Here is a 26,644-nt window from a genome sequence, read left to right on the forward strand (position 1 = left end):
ATCTAAAATTCACCGTAACTCAGCCTTAAAAACTGACCATCGCCCTAAGTAGTGATTAAATCCCAATATCCAGTTCTCATGTTGGTCCTGTGGAACACCTCTAACGGAAGCATTGCCATCACCACTACCTACTGCTTCGTTAGTGGACAAGTATGTCCACCTGATGGCCTTTGTGACTTAACTCAAACTGTTGTACCTAACTGAACTAGACTTTGATAGTATCAAAAGTCATCAAAGTGATGTCTTGAAAGATGAATAGGTCCCTATTCTTCCAAATGCGCCACGCAATCAAACCGAATAAACAAGGACAAATTACCCCTTACTAGGTAATTGGACGTGATAGACAAGATTTAAAGTCAACCATTCCGGAAGAGACCTAGAGAAGAAACATTGTTGTCTATCAAAAGATATTACCTATAACCAAACTTCCTTTGTTGTCGAACAATCTTGAAGCACATGGAGCATGTCTTCTATTTCATGGCCACAAACAAGACGTGAGATATTATGATCAGTTCCTCCTAGTTCACTCCATATTAGACAAAGTCTTTGTTTGAAGGCTAGTTAAAGAAAAAATTTAACTCTTTGTGGCCCTTGAAATTTTCAACTATGGGTTCCAAAAACTTTTTAAAAAAAACCAAAAGGCGTTATGGATAAAAAAACCTAAAATCGTGCGTGCCCAAATAATATTGTTTGTACCCAAAGAAGGATGAGGAGGAATACAAACAATATGTGACTTAAACGAAATTTTAAACATATATTTCAGATCAAAATAAATTTAAATAAGTATAAAATATATTAGTATCGTATTTAATTACTTAAGCATGACCAACAATTATCTAGTAATTATTATAAATAATATTAATAAAATTTTTTTAAACTCGTTTGTATTTTTTTTTTTGTAAAAACAACTTATTATATTTAATTCGAAAATAAAAAATAATTTAAAACTATATTTTAACTCTTAACTCCAGTTGAATTAAGGGAGTGGAGAAGGAATATATATAGTATAAATTTGTTTATATCAAACAAAAAGCACGAAACCAGAAACCAGAGTAAACCCTGGCAATGGCTACTTACGATCTAACCCCACGTATCGGCCCGAACCTAGACAGGCACTTAGTGTTTCCATTGCTGGAGTTCTTGCAAGAGCGACAACTATACCCAGATGAACAGATCTTGAAAGCAAAGATTGAGCTTTTGAACAAGACAAACATGGTCGATTACGCTATGGATATCCATAAGAGCCTTTACCGCACCGATGATGTCCCTCAGGACATGGTCGAGAGGAGAGTCGAAGTTGTCGCTCGTCTCAAAGCTTTGGAAGATGCCGCCGCTCCTCTCGTCACTTTCTTGCAAAACCCTAACGCTGTTCAGGAATTGCGTTCTGATAAACAGTATAATCTCCAGATGCTCAATGACCGCTACCAGGTCTGCCCCCCCCCCCCCTTTTTGATGAATTTTAGGTTATTTTTATGTTATTTTAACCCCTTCTTGATTTTAAGTGAATAACCCATTCAAGTGTGAATTTGTATTAGTCATAACATTATGTGATTTTTAAGGAAAATATAAAGAATAACCAAATAGATGCATAGGCTTTCTTGTGCTAAAATTCTAGCATGACCTTTGTTGTTAAAGTTTTGATTTTGCCTGGGTTTGAATTAATTAAAGTTTTTTTTTTAATTTAATGGTGGATAAAATTATATTTTTAACAGATTGGTCCAGATCAAATAGAGGCATTATATCAGTATGCAAAATTCCAATTTGAGTGTGGCAACTACTCTGGTGCTGCTGACTATCTGTATCAGTATCGGGCTTTATGTACTAACAGCGAAAGGAGCTTGAGTGCATTGTGGGGGAAGCTTGCTGCCGAGATACTGATGCAAAACTGGGATATTGCTCTTGAAGAACTTAATCGTTTGAAAGAAATAATCGATTCCAAGGTTTTGGTTATATCCCCGTTGATTATTCGGTTTTTGTTTTGACAATTTGCTTTCCGATTATTCGTTGACTCATTTATTGGTCTTTTTGCTGCAGAGCTTCTCATCACCTTTGAACCAAGTTCAGAGTAGAATATGGCTTATGCATTGGAGCCTCTTCATCTTTTTCAACCATGACAATGGAAGAACACAGGTCATCGACCTATTTAATCAAGACAAGTATGTCACTTTAACAACTAAACTTAAGGTTTCCATGTCTTGTTACTGATGTTGTTAGTTGCATCATTTGTGTGGTAGTCACATCTGTGCTTATTTGTTCTTTGTGCATTTTCCTGTCTTTTTATGCCATGACTTACTTCTGTTTCAAGATCCTGCTGTGTTCACATGCTTCGGTTTTGATTGTGTTGGAATGGAACATGTTTAGAAACTTTGTGGATTTCTTCTATCATTTGCATGGTTTTTCTAATATGAAAAGTTAACGCACAGCCTGCCATGTAATTTGCAAAATGTTTGTTCAAAGTTTTGAGGCTAAAGTAGGTGATATGTTCGCCATACTGCTTAGTTTGGAATTTTGTTTCATAAGGGAGATTGTTGTTGGAACTAAACATAAAATTGTGTTTGAATTTAGATGTTTTTATTGCTTTCTTTCATTGGTTAACGCATTATTTCTCTGGGTTTATATATTTCCTTTCTCTGTTATCCCACTTTGTGTAGTTGTCTCATCTTACAAGGTGATTTCGCTTCTTTCCAGGTATCTAAATGCCATTCAAACCAGTGCTCCCCATCTTCTAAGGTACTTAGCCACTGCTTTTATTGTCAACAAAAGGAGAAGACCTCAATTCAAAGAATTTATCAAGGTTATCCAGCAAGATCAGTGCTCTTACAAAGATCCCATCACGGAGTTTTTGGCATGTGTTTATGTCAACTATGAATTTGACGGAGCACAGAAGAAGATGAAGGAGTGCGAAGAAGTAAGCTAGATTGTACTATCTTATACCATAAATTTGTGCAATGTTTTAGCTTGAAGTTTTGCCATCTTTTTTGGTTGCCTTTAGCATTATGTTTGATATCAGAATTGTAGGATCTATCTTTACACCCTTATTTTCCCGTCTTTGTTGTAGGTGATACTGAATGATCCTTTCCTTGGAAAAAGAGTTGAAGAGGGCAACTTTAATACTGTCCCATTAAAAGATGAGTTTCTTGAGAATGCTCGTCTATTTATCTTCGAGACATACTGCAGAATTCATCAGCGCATTGATATGGGGTAAGTTTCTGCTTTGTCAAACTTATATAATTAGCTTCTTATGTGGATAATTGACTTCTTCTTATGAGTAAATGACACGGAAGGACATCCATTTGAATGTTAAATTGCCAATAGGCTCAAAGTCTGCTTTGCATGCTGGGTTTCCCATAACATTGCACTGAGTTATGATTTTTTTATGGCTAATTGCATGTTAAGGATTGATGAAATTTTGTACAAAATATTAAATCAAAACAGATGTAATGCATGTTTTCATCTGCACAGCAGGCACATGCGCAGATCACAAAACATCACAACATAAACCTTTGGTTTGCTATTATCAATGCATGGAAAAACTTAGAAAACAATTAAACATACCGGTATTTGAAACTCACCCAAATCCGAGGAACATAGGCTCGAGTATCTCTTATTATAGTGATTTACTTCCCATTGGTCTTCTTAACTCTTTCAAGATATGCTTTTACTTATGAGATTAGTGTTTTTAGTTGCTTGTCTTAGCTTTTGATCCAACATTGAATGGATGTTCTATGTGTTTCAAGGGTGCTTTTTGAGAAACTGAATTTAAATTACGAGGAGGGTGAGAGATGGGTTGTGAATCTCATCCGAAACTCAAAACTTGATGCAAAGATTGATTCAAAGACTGGAACCGTTATTATGGAACCTAATCGACCGAATGTGTAAGATTTCCACGTTCTTAATATTTTGCATCTTTCATAGTATGTTCCTTCCATATCTACATTTGTTTGTTCCTCTTCTCTTAATGACTTCCAATTTCGATACTGGATTTCTCCAGTTACGAGCAGCTGATCGACCACACTAAGGCCCTTCAAGGGCGGACCTACAAGCTAGTCGGCCAGCTTCTCGAACATGCACAAGCGCAGCCTGCACGTTAAGTTGGACGGACGAGGAAGCTGTTTTGAATTTATATGCAATTTTGAGCTATTTTCTGATTGTTTATTTCTTTCAGACAAGTTTAACAGTGATTTTAGTTTTTGAGTAGGTACAAGACTGATAAATCATTATCTGGTCACTCAATTATTAATTGAATATTTTAAAATTTATTATTTTAGTCTTATTAGATTGAAAATAAATTGATTTGAGTTTTTTTATCTAATAATAAATTTAGTTTTTAATATTGAAATATTTTATTAATTTTATTTTAAATATAAAAATTCAATAAATCTAGTCTTTGATGTTTATGAAATTCGTTATTTTAACTTAAATTCTAGGAATTTAAAAAATTATTTTTTAAAAAATTCATTTTAGCCTCTTCCTTTGAGATTTTAGGGAACTAAAATCAAAATCAAAGCAGTAAGCATGTCATTGATGAATAGATCCATTCATATATGAATTTCACCAATTTTAGTTTTTTTTTTTACTTTAAATTTTTCAGTAATTTGTTGGGGATAAATTCGATTAAAGCATCGAACAAGTAAAACGATAAGGAAATTGAAAATATTAAATACAAATATTTTATGTGAAAAACCCTCTTTGGAGAGAATGAAAGACTACGGAGAAAGGTAATTTTACTATAACGACAAAAAGCAGATAGTAAAAGGAGATAATCTTGAATATTGAAATTCGAAATAAGAACTCTCAATTTGTAAACGTAAAATAATATTAAAATAATTTATATTAATCAGAGTTCGAATGGAACAAATAATCAGAATTTGACTGGAAGAAGAAAATCAAGAAAATTGCATAACAACCTATGCCTAGATCGTAGATAAATGGAAATTCTATTGATAAGACCTTTTCAATTGTAGTCAATATCTTATTACGAATAATTCCGACAACTTCAAGAGAAAAAGAGGCTTTACTTATTACAGAGATGGTGCGATTTGATTATTATATATATATATATATTCATTTATTTAACGTGGCTACTGTCTTGTCAGGACGCCCTTCATCGTGTTGTCAGTGGTCGCTTCGTTGGGTTGATATCTCTTCCTCACTTCGACAGAAAATGAAAGAGATACTCCACAGTTGTATTGGATTTTTTTAGTCTTAAATAATTTAAGTTTTATTTTTGATAAAATTTAGATGTGTTTCGGTTGATTTTTTCTTTTTTTTTTCCTCTTTACTTGAACGGTTCATATAAGATGATAATTTAATTGTGGATAAGCTAAAATTATGAGTAAGTCAGTGAATTATTTAAAAAATTTTATTTAAGTCACTAGGTTGCTAAAATTGAAGCTATATGGCTCTTTGTTTGCAATACCTACATTAATCGAAAAGTCTCTTTCCCCTTCTATTCTACTGTTTAATTTTTTTCCATGAAACTGTTTTGGATGCCATGAATCTGTGAACCAAAAATTAAACAACTTTTTTCTCCAATCTCTGTCATTGATCATCAGGTTGATTTGGATCTAAGGTATGTTCCTCTACTCGTTGATGGGTACTGATCCACCATATTGACTATTGAATCGTCGCTTGGAGCTCACTGGCAGAATTAAAAAGAAACTTAACAGCCCAATGATTAAAATAAAAACTTTAGAATAGTTTAGTAACTTGAATGAAAACTTTCAAATAATTTAATAACCAAATTATAATTTTTTTAGTTAAATGTCAAAAACAAAAACTTACCCATAATTTAATAATAAATGATATAATTTACCCTTTAATTTTTAATATATTCAATTTTTGTTTATTTTTATAATTATATTTTTAAATATATAATCTTTAAATCAAGTGTTTATATCAATTGAGAAAAATGATTAAATTTGAGTTGAACAAATTTGCTAAATTTAATTATCTATTATATTTGTCGATTAAATATTAACTCGATTGGTATATATGTTCTTATTATGACAAGAAAACGTGGGTTCGAGCACGCGTATTATATGTCAAATGAGATTTGTTTGTAGAGATGGCGCGTTAACGTTACACTAAAAAACCCTCGAAATTCAAATTCATTTCGCACCCAAAAAGAAACCCTGCTAAAACCCTAAATCCTAGAAATTTAGCTGAAGAAGGCGAAATAATGGCAATCTCTTTCAATTCTATTGTTCTTAATGCTATGTCAAGATCGCCTCGCTTGTTCCCTAAGGTTTCTCTTAATCTTTCTCTTTTAGTTTTATGTTTTATGTATATATTTCGTCAGAAATGACCCATTTGGTGAATGGAAATTTGTTTAGAATGTTTAATGGTTAGTGATTTGTACGTATTGATTGAAAGCGACTACGAAAAATTGTGGGTTTCGTAAAAAATTCTGACATGCTTGCTTCATTGAGTCATTTTTGTTCGAAAGTGATGCTCATGGTTGTTTCTTTCTTATTCAATGATTTATCTTCTGTAATCTATAATTTAATCATCTAATCCTGATTTTCTCTAAACTAGTATTGTTTTTTGTCTTTTTTTCTAGTGATTTATTGTATACATGGACCGTCAGGTATCTTTGTTTTCTTCTGACATTGTTGATTTGTCTCTTTTCCCAGTTTACACGAAGAGATGCAATCACTTTTGTTGGGGCTTCCACACGCCATCTTTCTTCTGTAGGTAGCTTCTCTTCCATTCTCTACTTGTTTCTTTCATTTTTCCATCTATTTATCAACTTAACATCGAAACTTTGATGCACTCATAAATGTATTTTGGATGTTTTAGATATTCGTAGTTATGTGAATAATGTTTAACCATTTTTATATGCTTGAAAGTTATTGTTTAAATTTTCTGTTGCTGGTCTCTGATTATGATTATGCTTCTGTCCAGTTCTATTGTTGTTTTTACTTTGTAAGTACTCCCTTTTTTTTGCTCTCTTTTCCTCCGGTGCAGTTTTGGGTACAAAATAGATATGTCATGGGTAATCAGAGGTGTCATATGGTTCTGGTGGACTGATCCCATGCCTTCATTTAAGAAAATAAACAAAACCGCTCATTATTGAAGGATAGTACATGTATATAGCTGGATGATAAAGTAGGTTCAGAAAGTGGGATTCTTGGGAAAAGTGACATCTAGGGGTTAGCTTGAACATTCCAATAGCTGCTGTCACCAGAGATTGCATGATGAAGGGGAAAAGAAGAAAAAGTGTTACAGGCTTGTTATAACTATGGGAAATCTGGTGATTAATGGAGTCAAATAAACAATTTTTCTGGGTTTCTCAAGGATTAGGAAATAAATGAAAGAAAGATGAGAGAGAGTATCTAAATGGAAAAAGAAAATATATGGCTTCAAAATTAAGAGAATGTGATGGAAAAACGAAAGAAGAAAAAAAGGACAGAGATGCTGTAAGAAACTGTTTCAGCTAAAGATTTATGTATGGATTCACAAACTAGAAAACCTGCTAGAGTGAGAAAGGAAAGAAGAAAAATGAATGGAGATCAAGCAGCATTAAAAGAAGGATTTATGGGTTTTTTAAGCTTATTTGATAATTTGGTAAGGGTTTTAACTTTGGGTAGTAGTTTGTGCAACTTGGACTATAAGTCAAGTTCGACTTTTTAAGTAAGTATCAAAGCACAGAATAAATTTCAGAAGTAACTAGATTGATTTACTCTTGTTTGGAAGAAATCATATATTAACTACTTCATTCAAAATTATTCATTCATTTTCTTATATTTCTTTATTGAAATAATGTGATAATGTTAAAAGATCAACTCAAGCATTAGCATTAGGCTATGATTTGGCCGTGCCTGATATTTGTATTTTGTATAAGTTAGAGCCTTGTGCAAAGTCTTACATCTTGTGATTCAAATGAGAGTAATTCAATCCCATTGCCAAATTTTAATGTTTTAAATCTTTCAGGTGATGTCTCAGAGTACCAATTTGATGAATTTCATGATGATAACAAAGAAATAAAGAAGGATGGGGCTCTGCGTGAGGCTCTCTCACAACTTGCTGGGGATTTTGGCAGAGAGTCTATGTTGTCCTTCCAGCGTTTTTTCAGATCACGGCATACTCCTGTGATATCTACGGGCTCATTAAAACTTGATCTAGCACTTGGGATTGGAGGATTACCAAAGGTGAAAAGCTGACAATGCTTATTTTCCTGTTAGCAAATTTCTTTTGTAATGAAACTGCTTCTTTCCTTTTACATGCCACTTCTTGGTCAAGCATATACACGGAGTTGTTAACTGATATCTGATACATCATGTTGTTAACTGATTTGTGACGTATAGTTGTATCCTCCTTTCTTTGGCAATTCCAACCCATATGCTTCCGGTTGTCTCAGTGTTTGTTTATGAATTATTTTACTTTCATATGTCGGTTTGATTACACAAGAACTTAAGGCTGATAGCTGAGACTGTCAGCAACCACTCAACCAAAACTTTTAATTAACATAGGTTCGACCGAAGCAATGATTATATACCCTAGAATGTCCCTTTCCTTGCTAAAAATTTCATCATGATATCACTGTGATCTTTATTGTGCGTTATTCAGGGCAGAATGGTTGAAATTTATGGGCGAGAAGCATCAGGCAAGACAACATTAGCACTTCATATAATCAAAGAAGCTCAGAAGCGTGGAGGTGGGGTTAACTTTTCCTCCCATACTATGGTGGTGGAATCACTTGAATATTGTAGTATAGTTGCACTTCTTTTGCCTAATTAGGGGAGCAAGAAACTGCTCTGTAACTAACTAGCCCCGGTTTATGTGTCGACATATAAACGGACTGAACAAGAGTAGATATAACATATATAGTCTATTTCTGGATATGAGGATAATATAAAATTAAATCTGCCATAATCTTTTCAACTCGTTGTAAAGTTACAACTGGTAATTCAGTTTCAGAGGTCTTGGATTTTTCTTTTCTGGCTTAAATCGGTGCTGATCAATAAACCGGCTGGAAATTCTTTATACTTGATTGCCAACATGAAGACAGGTTTCAGTTACATTGATATTGTTCATTGGGATATGTGCAACTATGTTGCTTTTACTCTTCATTTTTTTCTTGCAACACCTGTGCCTGGCACATATTTGGACATGGGTAGGGAGATATGACCCTCCAAAGATCCTCCAAATACATTGGAACGTACCTATGTTGGATGTATACCTGTATCCAACACTCATACCTGATTCCAAGTTACATAGATGAGTAACTTTATCTGCTATCTCTCCCTTTTTGTTTCCTTTGTCTGAAATTGGGAATTTGTCATCTCACTGCTGGTCTGAACCCTAGATTGCATGATCTTTTCTAACTCAAAAATCCCATAGAAATGAAACATCTTGTGGATCCTCATTCATTTCTAGCATCTGCCTTACATTTTAGCAGAATTTAGTAGGAAACATAGTTAGGAAGTTGATGCTAGGATTTCCCTGTATATCAGGGTTATACTTTAGTGTCTTTTACTTTGAATCCTAGTGAAACATGCTTTAAATATCCTAGTTATATTCCTAGCATGAAGACTTAGAAACTATACTGACATGTTATCAGCTTCCTTTTTTCACCTTATCAAGAGGAGGGTACTCGTGTTATTATAGTTCCATATTGGTTTCTTTAGTTCTAGTTTCATTTTTGTCTCATTGAATGATTCTTTCTGACAGGGTATTGTGCATATTTTGATGTGGAGAATGCTATGGACCCTTCACTTGCAGAAGCAATAGGTGTAAACACACAAAATCTTCTTATTTCACTTCCTGATTGTGCTGAGAATTTGCTTTGTGCTGTTGACACACTGACCAAAAGTGGATCTGTAGATGTGATTGTGGTTGATAGTGTAAGTATTTGTTCCTTTTTTTAAGTTACCCACACTATTGTCTATTCCATAAACTACATGCTATTGATTTTAACTTTCCATTTTGTTGGATACCTGATGATTTCATTGTCATCGTTCTTCTCTTACAAAAAACTGCTCATTCTGCATTCAGGATCTTCATTTGTATTTTGCCTTCTGGTCTGTAGTTTGTACTTGCTGGAGGCGTTCAGTGTCAATTGCTTGTTATGCCTTTTTTCAAAAGTGTTACTAACTATCCTCAATGAATGAGTTATGTAGGCCAAAGAGCAATAACGAAGAGGACATGCTTTTATCTTGATAGTCATATTGTGATAGGCCACCTCATCTATTTAACATATATACAATACAGTCCTTCCAAAGAGTAAAACTTGTTTTAATACTGTCATCACTGCATTGTTGAGAAATACAGTATTAGATTATATGTGATATCCTGAACTTTATGGACTTGCATTAAAATCATGCAACCAAGGTGGCAATCCCATCTTGCTTCGAAAAATATGTCAAGGATTCTATGCAATTGAACCCTGTTTTTAAAGTAAATTGGGTATAGAGCCTTCTATGCTTAACTGCCGTAGCTTGAGGGCCTTCTCAAGTCCTTTATAAATGTGTACCTTGATTACAAAGTGTTAAAAAAAAAGAGATTCTAGGTCTTTGACTATTGCTTGTGTTAGATTTTAATGCTAACCATAAATGCCAGTTTTGGATAGTATGCTGAGAAATATCAGCAAGCATATGATAGATTCAATTCTTAGTTTGTACCCAGCATAAATATTTTAAATCGTGCTTACACTATTTTGGTAAGAATAATGCAGTGCACGGTTCTTTAAAAGGTCTTTACCTCAGAGTCTGAGCTATCAGGAAGATCAGAGATCAAGGAATTGGCCATGTAATGATAATTTTTCTACATTCCCAAAATTATAATTGTCATTGACCTTGTAAAGCTTCTAATTTGTTTTATTTTGAGTGCTTGGCTTGTAAACTAAGAGTAGCTTTAATGCATATGCTAATGTTGTAGTGCCACAGTTCATATGTGAATCCTCTTACATATTAATTATGATTAACATTCATAATTGCACAAATGGGTCTGTTCCGGTGCATGGTTTGGCTATTTTATAGTGGCATATATATATTATGTAGGTTGACCTCTGCCAGTTTGCTGCTTTGAAGTCTTTGATATCTCTATTGTTTCTCTTCTCAATTTGGACACTAAATTCTCGATGCTTGGTATTCGCAGGTTGCTGCCCTTGTCCCTCAGTGTGAAATTGATGGTTCAATTGGTGACAATAAGCGTGATGTACAAGCGCGAATAATGACTCAAGCACTTCGAAAAATTTCTTCTTCTTTATGCCGTTCTAATACTCTTATTTTATTTCTTAATCAGGTTGACACCTTGTCAAGCTCTCTCTGGTTTACACATGCACATGCATAAAACAAATTCGCATACACATATACACCGCAGATTTAAGTAGTAAGCTATGTCTTGTAGTACATATAATTCTTATCATTTACATTCAGGTCAGATATAATTCAAAACAAGGTCAAGCTTTTGGGCATATGGATGAGATCACTTGTGGAGGAAATGCCCTTAAATTTTATTCCGCAATACGGTTGAGGATGATAAGAACTGGATTGCTGAAGAATGAGGATAAGGTATAAATCTGCTAGTGTGATTTATGATATTCAATTGATGATAAGACATATCATAAGGAAAATATTTTCAAAATTTATTCGTTATGAAATGGTATATTGCTCCACTATGCTTGTTTTCTTAGAAGTGTAAGATATTATCCGTATGTATTTTTTAAAATGAATGTGTACTCTTTATTGTATGGTTGGCTAGTTTTTCATTGACTTAGAGGGAAGCTATATGATAATGCTAAGAGTAAATAACTTAAAATCCATGGATGGTATATTAATTTCGTATTCTGCTTGAATTTTACATTTAGCCACTGTTTTCAAAATGGGACCGGCTGGTCTGATAGGGAACCGGTCTAGAATAAGGGATTAGACTACTTGACACGTGGATCGGTATGAACCGAGCTAAAAAACTGGTTGGACTGGTGATCAGACCAGTTGGACCATTTTTTCTCCCTTCTTTTTTTTTAAATTATGATTTTTTTAAATAATTTATTCAATTGAATTGGACAAACCAGTCAAATGATTGGATCAGGAAATGGTGGCCTGACTGGTTCGATTACTGGTCTGGTTTTGAAAACCTTGCATTTAGCTATCTTTGTGACTTTGAGTTCTCTGCAGATATTGTTGGCATGCGTTAATCTCATTTCCACCATCTATCCTTATTAGGTAACTGGCTTAGGTGTTTGTGTGCAAGTGGTGAAAAACAAGCTGGCACCTGTAATGCAGAAAGCCGAGCTCGGGATACAATTCGGCAGAGGGTTTTGCCGTGAATCCGAAGTCTTGGAGTTGGCATGCGAGTATGGAATCATCAACAAAGAAGGAAGCAACTACTACATTGAAGGTAGGATTTTTAGCGGTAAACAAGAAGCTGAACGATACTTGGCTGAAAAAGATGGTGTTCTTGAAAATATAGCCATGGATTTAAGAACTATACTATTCCAGAGGAAAATGTGATTGTGATAGACACCCTTAGCTGACTAAGGCATCGTAACCGAACTCATTTGAATTCAAACCGAAGGTTCAAAATGGTCTTTAGACCACATCAATGGTAATAATCTATAGGTCAAGCTAATCATGTGACTATAACAAGAAAGGAAATGGCAGTAATGCGGGGCATTTCATTGCAACCGAGGTGAGTTTTGCTTCAATTTGCAGTGTTTTCAAGTGTAAAATAATAGGCGAAAAATGAATTCTAGTGTAGAATGAATTCTAGTGTAGAATGAATTCTAGTGTAGAATTACACCATTCATGTATCTTTCTTAGGGGGTAGAGTGTTATCATGATTTGTAATTGGAAACAATGAGCTTTGATGGACGGCATGACTGTTTGGTATGATAGAAAGCACATGCAACTGGGAAAATTTTAGTTGGTGAAAATCTAATGTCTATTTAGAAAAATCTTCACTTTCTTGAAAATGTTGGGAATTTTGAGAATTTCTTTCCTACAAATATTGGGAACTTGATTCTCATGAGAGCTGTGAGATTGAAACTTTGATTCCTGTTATCTTTTCAATTGGATGGATTTGCATAGAGTTGTGACTATTTTCTAATTAATGTTGGAGGAGATTGGTTAATGTAATACTGGAAGTAGCAGATTTTGCGAACTTCACGATGTACTTAAAAGAGAGTTTGATATGTGTCTTTCAATAGAGCCAACATCATAGGCAACCATGCATAGTTGCTTACCAACTAGTGAACCTTATCTTAGTGAACCTTAAAACGCTTTAAGACAACTTATAATCAATGATCCAAGTTACGACATAACATCATTGTTATTGCCAAGAATATCAAATCAGACATTTGTATCAACGGCCTTAGGACACGGGATTAAATTTGTCTCCAGCTATAACGTTAATGCAAATTACTTACACATTCTTAGTACATGCTTTTCCCTTAAAAACCTAAAATCTCTTGCCAAAAAACCTTCTTCTCCGTCCTCTAATTATTCTTCTTGACAACTCATCTCCCACTTTCTCTTGTTAATCTAATGGTTAACAATTTGGGGGCCAAAGAAGGTTATATAGTAACCTTCGCAAGTTTGTTAGGGAAGTTTGCGTTGGAGGTGTAGATGGTGAAGGTTTGGGTAATTAATCGGTAATCTTTTTGAATACATGTTTAACTATATTACAATTCTTCACCATCTACACGTAGAACATCAACTTCCCTAACAAACTCATGAAGGTTACTGTATAACCTTCTTTGGCCCCCAAATTATTAACTGTTAGATTAACAAGAGTGTACAAACTGTTTGCATGAGCCTTTGTTGGTTGATAGGTAGACTATGCGTGGTTCTCTATAATATTCACTCCATGGAGAGACATGAGTCAAACTATCTTTAGGTATATCTTGAGGTTCATGAAGGTCTAACAGTTGACATATTGAATATTTAATTTTTAACTCTAAAAGTAATTTACGGCCACTTTATTTATAATTAATATTAAAAACTCCAATTTGAACTCACATTTGAAGGTCTATACGAGTTCAATTCAGCCTAATCAAATGAATTTAAGTAGTTAAAATTTTATATCAAATTTAACTCAAACTTTAAAACCAGAACTTCAAGGTAAATGGGGACACTTCAACTATAACAACACTTTTGATCCTCTAAGAGTAGCTAGAAGTGTTAATGACCAAGTTAACCTAAATTAAAATTTGAATTTATCAAAATTGGCCCATTTCACTGTTCAAAAAATAATAAAAGGATCATTTAAATTTAGTTATAAAAATAGTAAGACGAGCCAACCCAGGCCGACGAAGCCTAAGCCCAGCCCACAAACACCTGAATTTCATCAAACAGCCACAACAACAAATATAGCCTGCAATGATCTTTAAAATTATCACTGGAAGCAAAATCAGAGAAAGCAAGAATCCATGAGGTAAAATGCAAAAGAATGGAACAGCAATGTGCCATTCCTCAATTTTGAATGATACAAAGTTCACTGTCTTCTATAACCTGAGGTTCATGTTATGGCATCCTAAAATTAATATCAAAAAGATGCACCAACCTCTACTATTTGATCGAAACCTTAAAATGTACAGTGCCGCTTGGGTAATGATCGGGAATAGCCCCCTGGAATCCGAATACTGAAATGCCCCATCAAAACTGGCGTTAACCAACTTGTCCCATCCATCGAGTTTCGATTCAATTCTCCAACTCTTTGAAGGAACAATGAGGCAGCAGTAATCGCAGTGAGTCTGATGTGTTGTTATATTCCGATGTGAAGATCATCCAGGATTGGAGGAGAAAGTGGTGGGATGGCTGAATCGTAAGAAGTTTCGTTGGGTATTTCCAAGATCCTTCGGGCAGTTGCTGTTGTTTCTTTGACACCGATCTTTCTGGATGAAATCATTCCAGGTTTATCTACTCTAGAAGTGTTGCTACTCTTGGTGTCCTTTGAGAGAGTCGTTTGTGCCGATTGTATTACGGAACCGAAAAGCCCTGAATCCCTAAGTCCTTGAATTATAACCTGTGAACAAAGGAAAGGAAAGGTCATGTCATCAATGAAATAATCCATCACAAAGATCAGTAAAAAAGCCAGAAACTCAAAATTTTTACAAACCATGGGAGCATAAATCCGAGTTAAGATGCCCCTCCTCAAAAGTTTCAACTTCAATTCCTTATCAGTCCACACTACATGCTCACGGTACCTGAGTAAAAAGATGAATATTATCTGAAGAAGACAAATATATACTCCGGTCCAACACCACTATAAAACAAATTTTGATTATTGAGAAACATGCATGTCTACTTGTGGAAAGTAAAATGAGGATCATCATAAACGATTCTTAGACAACCTAACAATTTGCAAAGTGTAGACATTTGACAGCCTAAACATATCGTTAAATGTTTGACTTAGATTATTTTAGGGTCTCAAGGAACCAATAATCAAAGATCACATCCCTTCGATCTGAAGGTGCTATTCAGAATAGTAGCTTCTCATAACGCAACTTTTTTAAGGTAAGAATTAGAAATCCTAGCTTGTAACATGCAACATCAAAAGCTCTGTTTGGTTCAAATTTGAAACAAAAAACATGAAATGGAGGACAGCTAACATATGAGCATTACCAGTGAAGCATTTCCTCCTCCGTTGCAGTTGAAGCAATTATGAATGCCTGCAAAAATAAAACATGAAAAAAGTAAAAGCAAACTAAGCTAAACTATTTAGCTGTATCATTTCTAGTTCATCACTGATCAAGAACCCCAGAAAGCAGCATCAATAAACATGTAATCATCATAGTGAACTCACCAACCTTTTCCTTCCGTAATTAGTACAAACTACAAACATTACAAGTATAGTCGAATGTTAATACAATTTTTCTTTCTAAGTCAAAAGTCACATAAATACCACTTCATGATGACCTTGTGGTGGCAGACTTACTTAACATGATTGTAATGCAAAGAGCAGGTCAAAAACCATGTACTATGGCTTTGACACCTCTGCTTTAACTTTTAATGCTCCTTTTTTCGGGATGTGCTTTACATAAGTACATTAATATCTAAACTTGATCGATACAATCAGGTTCGGAGTAATTGCAGATCAGTGAAATAGATCTAAAAAATCACAAAACAATAAGCAGGTTAAGAAACAAATAAAAGGAATTTGATGGTGCAAATCAATTAGAACTTACAGCTCTATCAAACTCTAACATGAAACATCTTTTAACATCCTCCTTTGTAGGCTTGCAACCACATCGATCACGCCTTGAGGTTAGATCAGAAAATTTGGGGTATGTATAATGCAGAACAGCAGCCTCATCCAATTTGATCTCACTATGAAATATTACACAAAATCAAGGTGGTTATATACCCATGCATAAGAAAGGAAAGATGTGCTATTCAACCATAAAGTAAATGATTAGTTAAAAAAAGGGACATAAAAATGTTGTCAAAAGCTCAAGGCTTTAAACAGAAATAATTAATAGTATATATATAACAAAGAAACTCTGTGCACTGTATTTGAATAAGCTTGAAATTTATAACTAAGCAACTAGCCCCCAGAATAAGCTAAAATTTATGATTTTGTCAATAGAACATAAAGAATCTGCTTTGCTTTATTTATTGTTTAACAGTTTCAAAATGAAGAATTATCATACTAATTAACTAAAAGTCATTATAACAGAAAGCTCAATGCTTTTTCACTTCAATCTTCAAGAGAAAACACATGGACTATATTAAGATTATTACCCAATGTTCAATTCTAGTAAAGAAATCTAATATTATCTTTCTTTTGAAGCAGATAAATAAAAAAACTAAAAACTAAAGAAAAAGAACGAAACTTATGTGTGCATTTTTATTCTTTTGGTCTTGAAAGAGTGCGCCTAGGCACAAATGGTTCACACTAGGTGTGCACCGAGCCTTAGCACCGTGGCAAGTACCTTGGCAACACTGCTATAGAAAAGATGCATGAAAACTTCCAATAGCTAAATAAACATAACAATAATTTTAACTATAAATTCATTCACAAAAAATCAATAGAAAAAGAGAAATACTGTACTTTGGTGTCTTCATGTAGTTATGCCATCTATGTGCACCATTAGGCCGAAGATGATCTTGAATACGAGCAGCTGATTTCCCGTTTCCATAGGTCAGAAAGTAGTTTGGATTACCACGGGTTGACTCTTTATAATTGCCAAAATACACATCCTTGGGAAGATGATCATAGTTCTTCTTGAACATTGAGACCTATGCCACATTAGAAGATACAATCAAGTGCAATGAAAGCGTACATGATCATAACTCCAGCAACAAAAATTGGATCACTCCAGGAGTAAGAGAGAAACTTAACAATCTTCCCATCAAACTAATATTAAGCAAAGCATGAGAAATTGATAGAGGAGATTATACCTCAGTAAAAGGTTCCTTGATATCATCCCGCTCAACACTGCTTTCCTGAAAATTTTATACGGTTTAATTGCTTGTGGTGTAAAGAACAACCATAGATAAATATCACTTTGCCAACTAAACCTCTTTATCACCAAAATAAACACAATTAACTTTATCTAAATTTATGGAGTCAGCTCCACTCACATAATTTGGGAAGACAACCATATCAACATTTCCAGGTACACCTGCCAGTAATTGTCTCAAAGAGTACTCGCGAGCACCCACGGGATGTATAAGCTCATCGGTGTCAAGATGAATAATCCAATCCATGCCAGCATCCTATAAATGAAATAAGAAAAGAATAGTAAGGATAAGAGTCATAGCTTAACATCAATATGAATCTATGCTATACGTAACTATATATTATGCCAGAGATAAAAATGTAATAAAATACCCTTGCCATGACAATAGACATTTCCATATTAAGGGATTGCTTCACAAACAACTCGTAGTTACATGGTTTGTAGAAGAAACTTGCCAACCAGGTCTCATTCCAAATCCGACTACAGGCACCAAAATGAAATTGGAGAAAGAGATAGAAGAAACATCAAGTCAGATTCAAGGGACATAAAACAGAAAAGTAAGAAACGTAAGAAAGGACATCTCAAGGCACCATCATATGGAAGCAAACTGATTATCCATTAAAAAATAAAATAACACAAAACCACATTAACATACATATCAAAAAAAAAAGAAAGGACGATGGCTTACAATCTAACAGTAAATTTAGAACTGTTACAGGTCATCTCCAGTTTTAGAGCAAGGGACATAGCATTATTTAATTCAGAGCTCATGTCTCCCAACATGTGTAATTTATTCTGATTTTGTGGGCTTACCAGAATAGTATTTTGGTCCATAAATGGAAGCTTAGATTTCATTGCTGCCAAAACACTACAATTCCAAGACTAAAAGTAGGTCTCTTCTTTACTCTCTAACATTGACTTTTCCAAGAATCATTAATATTTCGTTTAGAAAGAAGAAAGTGCAAAAAGTGCCTTCTGGAACAGGACCAATAGAAAATAAGAGCTTTTTGTTATCCTAATCCAACCAATCATGTACCAACCTTTTAGCTTGTTGTTCCTCTAATTCTTTTGTTCTGTAAATCACTTTCACCCCCTGCAAAAGATGATTTTGTAGATAGCAACAGGGCCAAAGTGGAATAAACAGTAGAACATAAAAAACAAGGTACAGAAAATGAAAAGGAGGAACAAAGATTTTTACTCACTGGAATCAATTCAAGGACTTTAGATACATTAGGAGAGGCAGCCTTCCCCTCAACAAAAAGGAAAAAGGCTGAAACTCCAATAACCTTGTGATAAAAGATCCATGGTAGTGTCTGTTCTAATCCTGCAGAAGTACTTGAAATAATACATATCTGGCATACAGTAAAACCACCAAACAAAGGTAAGAAATAGCATCCACAATTCATCAAAACACATACATCGGTGATAATAATGATCCATGTACAGTAAAAGACATCTTTAAAAATGTGATAATTGGGATTGAAACAACCACTAAAAGTGAAAGGAAGAATCTTTCAGGATCTTTCTCTTTTCTGATGAACAAACTTAGGAGACAGTTTCAGTATTGTAATTAATAACTTACAAACTATTGGATACTGATTGAGAAAAGAAAAACCAAGAGAATATAAGTGTCTTTAAGATACAAACATAACTCTGTATCATAGAAAACCATACACTTAACAATTTTCTTTAAATTTACATCCTGAAAAGCGTAGAAAAATTTCAAAATACGATGAAAGCCTTCTGCTTTAGTGGAATTTCAAAGGAAGGTTTAATATATCCTTGCATTTAAAAAAAAAAAAAAAAGGTTTGCTGCCATAAATTATGTCACATGGACTTGAATATGAGCATCAGATTCATGCATGTGCTAAAGAGAGGCTAAGTTTTTCATGTATTTGAAAGATCTTTAGAGGGTTATATCTCAGGTATGCATCGGACACGGATACTACAAGAAGCAACATGGGCTATATTTCAAAGGATGTCCATTTACAACAAGACAAAATAAATTTGAAATCCACCAATAACTTCTACAAAATGCAAAAATTCTAAATATACATATTAACTTCATTCAATTTCAAAATTCATGAAAAGGGACTTCATTTTACAATACACAGATGCATGATCAAAAGGAAATGCTTGATTTTTTACTTTACTAGCTTTGTTGGAACTTGTAAATATACATTTACAGCATTCCAGATTATTTAGGTTATTATATTAAGAAAAATTATCTCATTCGCCAAAGAAAATTTTTAACTCCACAATCAGGATTAACCAGCTACACGAACCACTATGTATACTAAAATATATTTTTTAAAAACTAATTGCAATCTGTTAATCCTACTTCTAAATTTTAAAATTCTAAAAATAATCTCGTTCTTATAAATTAGTCCTTCTTTTAATATTTATTTATCCTAACTTTTGGAAAATCTAATCAGCCCATTTTAGAGTGAGCATGAATAAAATATCATATACGAAAAATAAATTTAGAAAAAAAGAAATTAACCCTTAATTCCGATATTCACTGTTCGAACCAGATCCAACCCACTTTAATTATATAAATATAATATTATTTAATTGTGTAATTTATACGAATACATATATAATAATAAGATGCAACCCATTTAGCAGTTGAAGCTAATCTTAATCTGCATCTAATTTCACCCTTGCTTATTTTAATTTTACGAAAATTCTAGGCTGAAAAAAAGTATAATTTAACATAGAAAATAGGTAGTTAAATTCCAGGAAAAAAAGGACATGAAATTCACTATGATTCAGATTCTCTGGGAAATATAAACCTGAAAAAAGCGCATCAAAGAATATGAATATACGCATTTCCATCAATTCAAAAAAAAAAGGGGGGGAAGACCCGAAAATCCAACTAACCTTAGGGTTAAGATCCGACCCGACATCGAATTTCCAATCCTTAAAATAAGGGAAAGCCGGGGACTTGCTTCGACCCAAAAGATCGACACAATCCGAACCGGAACGCCGATCCGATCCAACGTTCGAGCCAGGATTATCCATACCAGGGAACTGAAACGGGTCTGGAGACCAACGGGTGACCGGGTCGGTTAAACCGCCACGCCATTGGAGAACGAAAGCAAAGAAAGCAAGGGTTAATGGGAGAAGAGTCAAAAGCAAGAGGAGACGAGAAGTAAAGACTTGTTGAGAGGAAGATGATGATGATGATGATGATGATGATGAAAGGGAAGAAGAAGAGGAGGGTCTTGAAGAAGAGTGGAGACCCGCCATGAAAATGTGTAATGTAGAACTTGAAACATATATATAAATGGGACAATTTGTGTGTGACCGTGTATGTATATATGTGTGTGTGTAGGCTGTTTGGAGAGAGAATTGAGGGGAGAAACAAGAAATTGAAACTGAGGAGAAAGGTTGGCGAAAGAGAGAATGACAACACGCATAGAACAAAGCCGTTTTGTCCTTTGCTTTTGGCGTTTAGCAGTTTTATTAAATTAATTAATAACAATGAACCTGTATAATTAGAAAAAGATTAAATTACTATTAGGGACCTAAACTTGACAACAATTCCACATTGGGGCTTGAATTAGACAATTGTTCTCATATTGGGGCTTGAATACTTTTTTAAGTTAGACCCTAAACTTAACAATGTTCTCCCATTAAGGCCTAAACTTTAGGGTTTTCAATAAAATATCAGAGACTAACTTGGACAAAAAAATTCAAGCCCTCAATGTGGGAATAATTCTCAAGTTCAAAACTTAACTTAGACAAAAAAAATTCAAGTTACGAGAATAGTTACCAAGTTCAAACCTTAAAAAGATACTTAACCTTTAAAAAATTCCTAGCTCTAAGTGTTGATGTGAGTTTGAAAGTAGTTAAATGCACATTTTCCTTCAAATGATGATGAGTTTGTAGGATCTATGTAGGTAGAAATAGACATTGCATAAGAAAAAGATAAAACAACATTTAGTCTTTGAACTTGTTAAATTTTCCCAACTTAGTCCCTAAACTTTTTCTTATCTACCGTGAATCTTGAACTTGACAACTTTCCTCAATTTCAATTCATGTGGTGATATATTTTCCACATGCAAATTTATAATATTTTAGCAAAAAAAATAGATGATGACATGGCACAATTTTAGAGTATCATATCATCACACGAACCAAAATTAAAAAAAGTTGTCAAGTTGAAGGACTAATATAAACAAGAAAAGTTAAAAGATCAAGTTGAATAAAGTTATCGAACTCAATGACTAAAATTGCATTATCCCAAAAGAAATAGTGAGATATTTTATTATCATAAAATAACTTTAAACTATTATATACTTATTCAAGTCTGAGATTATTATTTTATCATTTATTTGCTTATATTCATGAAAGGGAAGGAAAAGATGGAATATATATAAAATAAACAGTAAAGAAATCTAAAACGATAATTATTAGCGTTCCAAAATTTGTATTAAACAAAAAAAGAAATATTTATGAATAATTTCTGGTGTTAATCTATAAATCGAAAGTAATTATAAGTTTTGTTGCTAAATAAAGGAGTTTTGACTTTTATAGAAAGTTCCTTTTCCTTTTCCTTAGTGACAAAGAAAGTCACGTTGATTATAATAGCATTTTTTTGTTTAATTAATTCAATAATAATTAAAAAATCAAAAAATAAAAATCAGTTGAATTGTTTGTTTTATTTTTTATTAATTTATAGCCATTTTTTAATAATATAATTGATTTTAGTTCAACCAAGTGATTTAATTTGGTTCTTAAAACTTTTATAAAAATAAAATAAATTATACACATAAAAGTTTAAGCTCAATTTCAAGAAATAAAACTCTAGATTTAAATTTTAAATACGTAATAAATAAATTCTCAATTTTAGAAAAAAAATTTGGTCATATTTGTTAGCAAGTTAAAATAGAAACATCGTCATTATTTTCTTTCTTTCCAAATATTAGCCTCTTTCCATGTATGCTTGCTGTAAGTAGAACAAATATGATATGAATTATTATAAGGTATAATATCAAATTTAGTCCTTAAGGTATATATATTTTTAATTTGGCTTTTATTTTTTCTTGAGTTAAATTTGACTCTTAACTTTTTAAAAGAGTCAAATTATTTTTTAATAGAAATATTGACTAAAACATTAATTTTTAATGAAGTTGGCATAGCAACATGTGTGGTGGTTCATATATGCTTCGTGTTTATATGACACTATTTATCTTATATATCAAACTAAAATTAGCATGGAGTACATGCAGATTGTCATGCAAGCTTCTATATTTAAAAATTTAACGTTTTAGTTAGTTTTTTCATTAAAAATTATCAATTTGGTAGTTTTTGAAAAGTTAATGGTTAAATTTGACTTTTTTTAAAGGTTGAAAGCCAATTTTAACTCAAAAGAACAATAATGGTCAAATTAACCAAATATGTATAGTATATAAGTATTTTTTTACACTTTATTATTTTTAAAATAATAACATTAGCTATTTGAGGTGTCATGATCCATTTCGAATGAGCTTAACAAAGAGATTTCAAAATGTTACAAAATTAATTCAACCCGATCCATAATCATATTTATTTCCATGTAAAGCAAAATTGTTTTTATTAAAAGGTGAAAGTACCATTTTATTATTATAATAACATGTAATTTCATAAAAATTCAAAGGCCTAAATGAAAAATCTATCATTTTAGTGGATGGCTAAGACCACTTCATACCCCTTTGCCTTTGTCCCTATTCGTTAAATGTGTTCATGGGTCGAGCCTATCCATGATAGTAACACACTCTATGCTTGCCCAAGCTTGGCACGACCCGAAATATATACATAAAATTTTGCTAAAGCCCGTCCATATTTGTAAAAGGTTAACTCTAGCTCATTTTTGGCCCACCAATATTACATTTTTAAATTTTTTAAAATATATTTATATTATTTTTAATTTAATATTTAATATATATTTATTAAACTTTTACATATAATCACCATAATATATTTTAATATATAAAAATTACATAATATGAAACATTATTAACTTAAAACAGGTTAGATCAGGCTCAAGTATTGAATGTTCAAATTTGAGTTCAACCCATATTTGAAATGGGCCTAAAATTTTTATCTAAACCCATTTTTTCGAACTTAATATTTTTTCAAACCCTCTCACATTTTGAGCAAACTTTCAGATTTGAAAGAGTAACCCGACCCATGAATAGTTCTACATAAATCCTATTTGAAAGTATGTTATATCTTTCTACTTTCAATGATGACAACATTTACAAATTTATATTTTTATATTTTCAGATCCCTTTTCATTTATATAACAATAACAATAAAAGAACCTAAGTGGTATGTATGATCAGCATTATCTGAATTGCTTTGTAATCCCATTTACTCAAAATGCTTATTCTTTTATTTTTCTCATTTATTTAATTTTAAGAATAAAAATAATATTTAAAATGATGTTTGATTGCTTCAAACCTTATCTAATTATTCAAACATGTTGTTGTTTGGAAAATAATCAATGTTATAATGATTAACCGAACAAACCACTTGCCTCCAACTATACCTCTCTAACATCACCCTCCATTATGTTTTGTCAATCACTAATTTCAATATCTTCAACTCTTTAATATATTTATATGGTTGCAATTGAATATTTATCTAAATAATTTAAAATAATAATTAATTAATACAAATTACAAATAAATTGATAATCGAAGTATTTACACAAGTGAAACTTATAAAAATAAATATTGGGAGAACCCAAATATGATCTGCACAGAATAAGACTAGAGGTGGACTGTAATGGAGGCCAAGAGGGCTTTGCTCCTCCCAAAAATATAAAAACTTTAATTTTCCCCTTAAAAATTTATTGAAAATTTTAATAAAATTTTCATTTTGCTTTTAATCAACCTATTTTAATTTGTTTTTCAAATTCTATTTAATCTTGAAAAACTTTTAAAATTTTTATTAGTCCCCAACTTTTGAGAAAAAAATCATTCAACTCCTAAATTTTTGAAATTTTAGTTAGATTTATTAGATAAACTGAAAAATTAAGTGTTGAATTTAAGTTATAAAATTTATTTAGTATTTTTAAAAATTGAATACAATATATAATTAGACTATTTGATGTAATGTTGAAAATTTTAAGAATAAATTATTTAAAGAATAATGTTAAAAGAAATAAAATAAAATAATAAGAATTGAAAAAATTAAACATTAATTGATAAATAGCCCTTATCTGCTTATTATTTTCACACTTTTCATTGAAAATTTCTATCATTTGTTTTATTATTATGAATGATCAAACGTATTCGAAAAATTTAAGTTACTAAAATATTATTTTTCAGTTGATTTAATATTTTCAATAAATTATAAAACAATATATTAAGCTCCTCAAAATTTAATCCCAAGATCTACTGTTAAATGATGCATGAATTGAGATCTTAAATTTTTATGATCCCAATCTTATCGTTAAATCAAAATATCACTAATTCTTTGAATTTTATAATTTTTTAAATCTTTTATTTAATTTTTGTTTTACTAAAATCATATAATTTCCCAAATATCATTCCATTTTTAATAATTTAGTCCCTATAGAATCCCAAGCTCAACAAAAATTCACCACACTCCCTTTCTTTCAATGCTCTTTCTTTTAAGCTCTTCTTCAATACCCAACCCTTTTCTTGTTTTGCATTGGTTGTTTTTTATTGCAAATATTGACTCTTGATGAATGCAAAGAGGCAATGGATGGAGCTTAGGATTGTGAGACAAAACATTGTTCTCCACATGAGTTTTGCATTATAAATGTATGGAGCTTTGGATTTTGGGCTTTTTTCTTAAGGAAGTGGAGAAGAAAGTCAATGGATAAAGCTTTGTATTAAAAAATAGGGTTAATAAAAAATTTGACCCTTAATTTAATAATTAAATATATTTTTTGGTATCTATTTTAGTTTAGTTGGTTTCGTATTTGGTATGTACCATTCTAATAATAAATCTTTACAATCAAATTTTTTTCGCATCGATTAAAATTTTAATTTGTACCGATCTCACCGGATCATTCTATCCAACTCCATTTACATTAGTCGGAACATTATGCACCCAACTGGTGCATGAATAATATTAAAAACATATAAAATTTCTAACTTTTTACTACTACGATAACAAATTGTAAAAATATTTACCAAAACATTTATGCATCGATTGATACATAAATATTTTATATCTGAAATTTATTTAATATAATTAATTCAATACTTGTGAATATTTTTATATACATATATTAAATATTTTTCAAAATATCGATCAATTGAAATGGTACATTGAAACAAGTCAATACTAATACATACTAGTTTCAATAAATAAATAAATAAAACAATGTGTACACCAATGTAGTACCAACTACCTTGATCTATATATATATATTTGTCCACTTTGGTATTTAAACTTAGCAATTAGCACAATTTTAATTCTTGATATTGAAAAAAAGAAGTTTGATGGTACAAGACTATGAGATGATGTCATGTCATCACCTAAAAAAAATGGATCTAATAATGTGGCACAATCTCAAAGTGCCACATCATTGAACTTTTACGCTTTTCCAAGTTCAAGAATAAAAATAGACCTAATTACCAAGTTTAGACACCATAGTGGATTAAAATCAATACAATTATTAAATTAGACCTAATTACCAAGTTCAAAGACCAAATTTTGCATTAAATAAAGGGTAAACCACACCCACGGTCACTTCCGGTTCTTCATTGCTTTTGAAAAGTACTGAAGAAAAGTGCTATTGAGAAGTGCTTTTGAAAAGTTTGATTTAAAATTTAAGTGTTTAGCATTGCTTTCAAAAAGTGCTTTTAAGAAATAAAATGTCAATTTTAGACATGTTATTATCAAGTAACAAATATGCATTTAAATAATATTTAAATTAGTTAATATTATTATATTTTAGTAAGAATATAAAAATATTATAACTTCTTGTTAATATTTTAATATATGAAATATAAATTTTAAATATTTTTAAGCAATAAATATTAATTGTTTATAAAATTTAATTAGAATATATAAACTATATTTCAAATATTTAATGGTTTCAAATATTTAAATATAACCATTAAATATTTGTAATTAGTATTTTAAAAATATTTTTTATTTTTAATTAATGATTTTAACACATTTGTAATTAAGCCAAAAAAAAAAGGAAATTACTATGTTATTGGAGGGGTAAAAAGTAATTAAGCACCAAAAGTGTTTTTGGGA

The 26,644-nt window shown here is 32.0% G+C and overlaps 3 protein-coding genes across 3 annotated transcripts; 2 read left to right on the forward strand and 1 right to left on the reverse strand.

Moving 5' to 3' along the window:
- Positions 1 to 1,016: 1,016 nt before the first annotated feature.
- On the forward strand, positions 1,017 to 4,262 carry LOC105761603 (eukaryotic translation initiation factor 3 subunit E). The gene is made up of 7 exons (XM_012579455.2): positions 1,017 to 1,428; positions 1,713 to 1,940; positions 2,035 to 2,156; positions 2,689 to 2,908; positions 3,059 to 3,201; positions 3,738 to 3,875; positions 3,992 to 4,262. The coding sequence occupies exons 1-7, from the start codon at positions 1,066 to 1,068 to the stop codon at positions 4,089 to 4,091; spliced, it is 1,314 nt and encodes a 437-aa protein (XP_012434909.1). The 5' UTR covers positions 1,017 to 1,065; the 3' UTR covers positions 4,092 to 4,262.
- A 1,783-nt stretch (positions 4,263 to 6,045) lies between these two features.
- On the forward strand, positions 6,046 to 12,907 carry LOC105761601 (DNA repair protein recA homolog 2, mitochondrial). Its single transcript, XM_012579453.2, has 8 exons — positions 6,046 to 6,247; positions 6,636 to 6,696; positions 7,936 to 8,153; positions 8,572 to 8,659; positions 9,676 to 9,848; positions 11,101 to 11,247; positions 11,382 to 11,516; positions 12,171 to 12,907. Exons 1-8 carry the CDS (start codon positions 6,182 to 6,184, stop codon positions 12,456 to 12,458), a joined length of 1,176 nt encoding a protein of 391 aa, XP_012434907.1. The 5' UTR covers positions 6,046 to 6,181; the 3' UTR covers positions 12,459 to 12,907.
- A 1,408-nt stretch (positions 12,908 to 14,315) lies between these two features.
- Positions 14,316 to 20,816, reverse strand: LOC105761600 (glycosyltransferase-like At2g41451). The gene is made up of 11 exons (XM_012579452.2): positions 20,294 to 20,816; positions 18,613 to 18,762; positions 18,451 to 18,503; positions 17,782 to 17,890; positions 17,532 to 17,666; positions 17,349 to 17,393; positions 16,999 to 17,186; positions 16,133 to 16,274; positions 15,570 to 15,616; positions 15,064 to 15,151; positions 14,316 to 14,970 (listed from the first exon to the last, which is right to left on the reverse strand). Exons 1-11 carry the CDS (start codon positions 20,660 to 20,662, stop codon positions 14,710 to 14,712), a joined length of 1,587 nt encoding a protein of 528 aa, XP_012434906.1. The 5' UTR covers positions 20,663 to 20,816; the 3' UTR covers positions 14,316 to 14,709.
- Between the last annotated feature and the right edge of the window lie 5,828 nt (positions 20,817 to 26,644).

The sequence above is a fragment of the Gossypium raimondii genome, chromosome 11, assembly GCF_025698545.1.
Source record: "Gossypium raimondii isolate GPD5lz chromosome 11, ASM2569854v1, whole genome shotgun sequence".
Taxonomy (NCBI): Eukaryota; Viridiplantae; Streptophyta; class Magnoliopsida; order Malvales; family Malvaceae; genus Gossypium; species Gossypium raimondii.

Excerpts from the sequence above, each read along its gene's own strand:
- LOC105761603 (XM_012579455.2), top strand. The coding sequence starts at position 1,066 with ATGGCTACTTACGATCTAACCCCACGTATCGGCCCGAACCTAGACAGG. Across the intron at positions 1,429-1,712 it reads TGCTCAATGACCGCTACCAG|ATTGGTCCAGATCAAATAGA; the intron begins GTCTGCCCCCCC and ends TATTTTTAACAG. Across the intron at positions 1,941-2,034 it reads AAGAAATAATCGATTCCAAG|AGCTTCTCATCACCTTTGAA; the intron begins GTTTTGGTTATA and ends TTTTTGCTGCAG.
- LOC105761601 (XM_012579453.2), top strand. The coding sequence starts at position 6,182 with ATGGCAATCTCTTTCAATTCTATTGTTCTTAATGCTATGTCAAGATCG. Across the intron at positions 6,697-7,935 it reads ACGCCATCTTTCTTCTGTAG|GTGATGTCTCAGAGTACCAA; the intron begins GTAGCTTCTCTT and ends TAAATCTTTCAG. Across the intron at positions 11,248-11,381 it reads TTATTTTATTTCTTAATCAG|GTCAGATATAATTCAAAACA; the intron begins GTTGACACCTTG and ends ATTTACATTCAG.
- LOC105761600 (XM_012579452.2), bottom strand. The coding sequence starts at position 20,662 with ATGGCGGGTCTCCACTCTTCTTCAAGACCCTCCTCTTCTTCTTCCCTT. Across the intron at positions 18,763-20,293 it reads GGTCGGATCTTAACCCTAAG|ATATGTATTATTTCAAGTAC; the intron begins GTTAGTTGGATT and ends ACTGTATGCCAG. Across the intron at positions 17,394-17,531 it reads TGGTTGTCTTCCCAAATTAT|GAAAGCAGTGTTGAGCGGGA; the intron begins GTGAGTGGAGCT and ends TAAAATTTTCAG.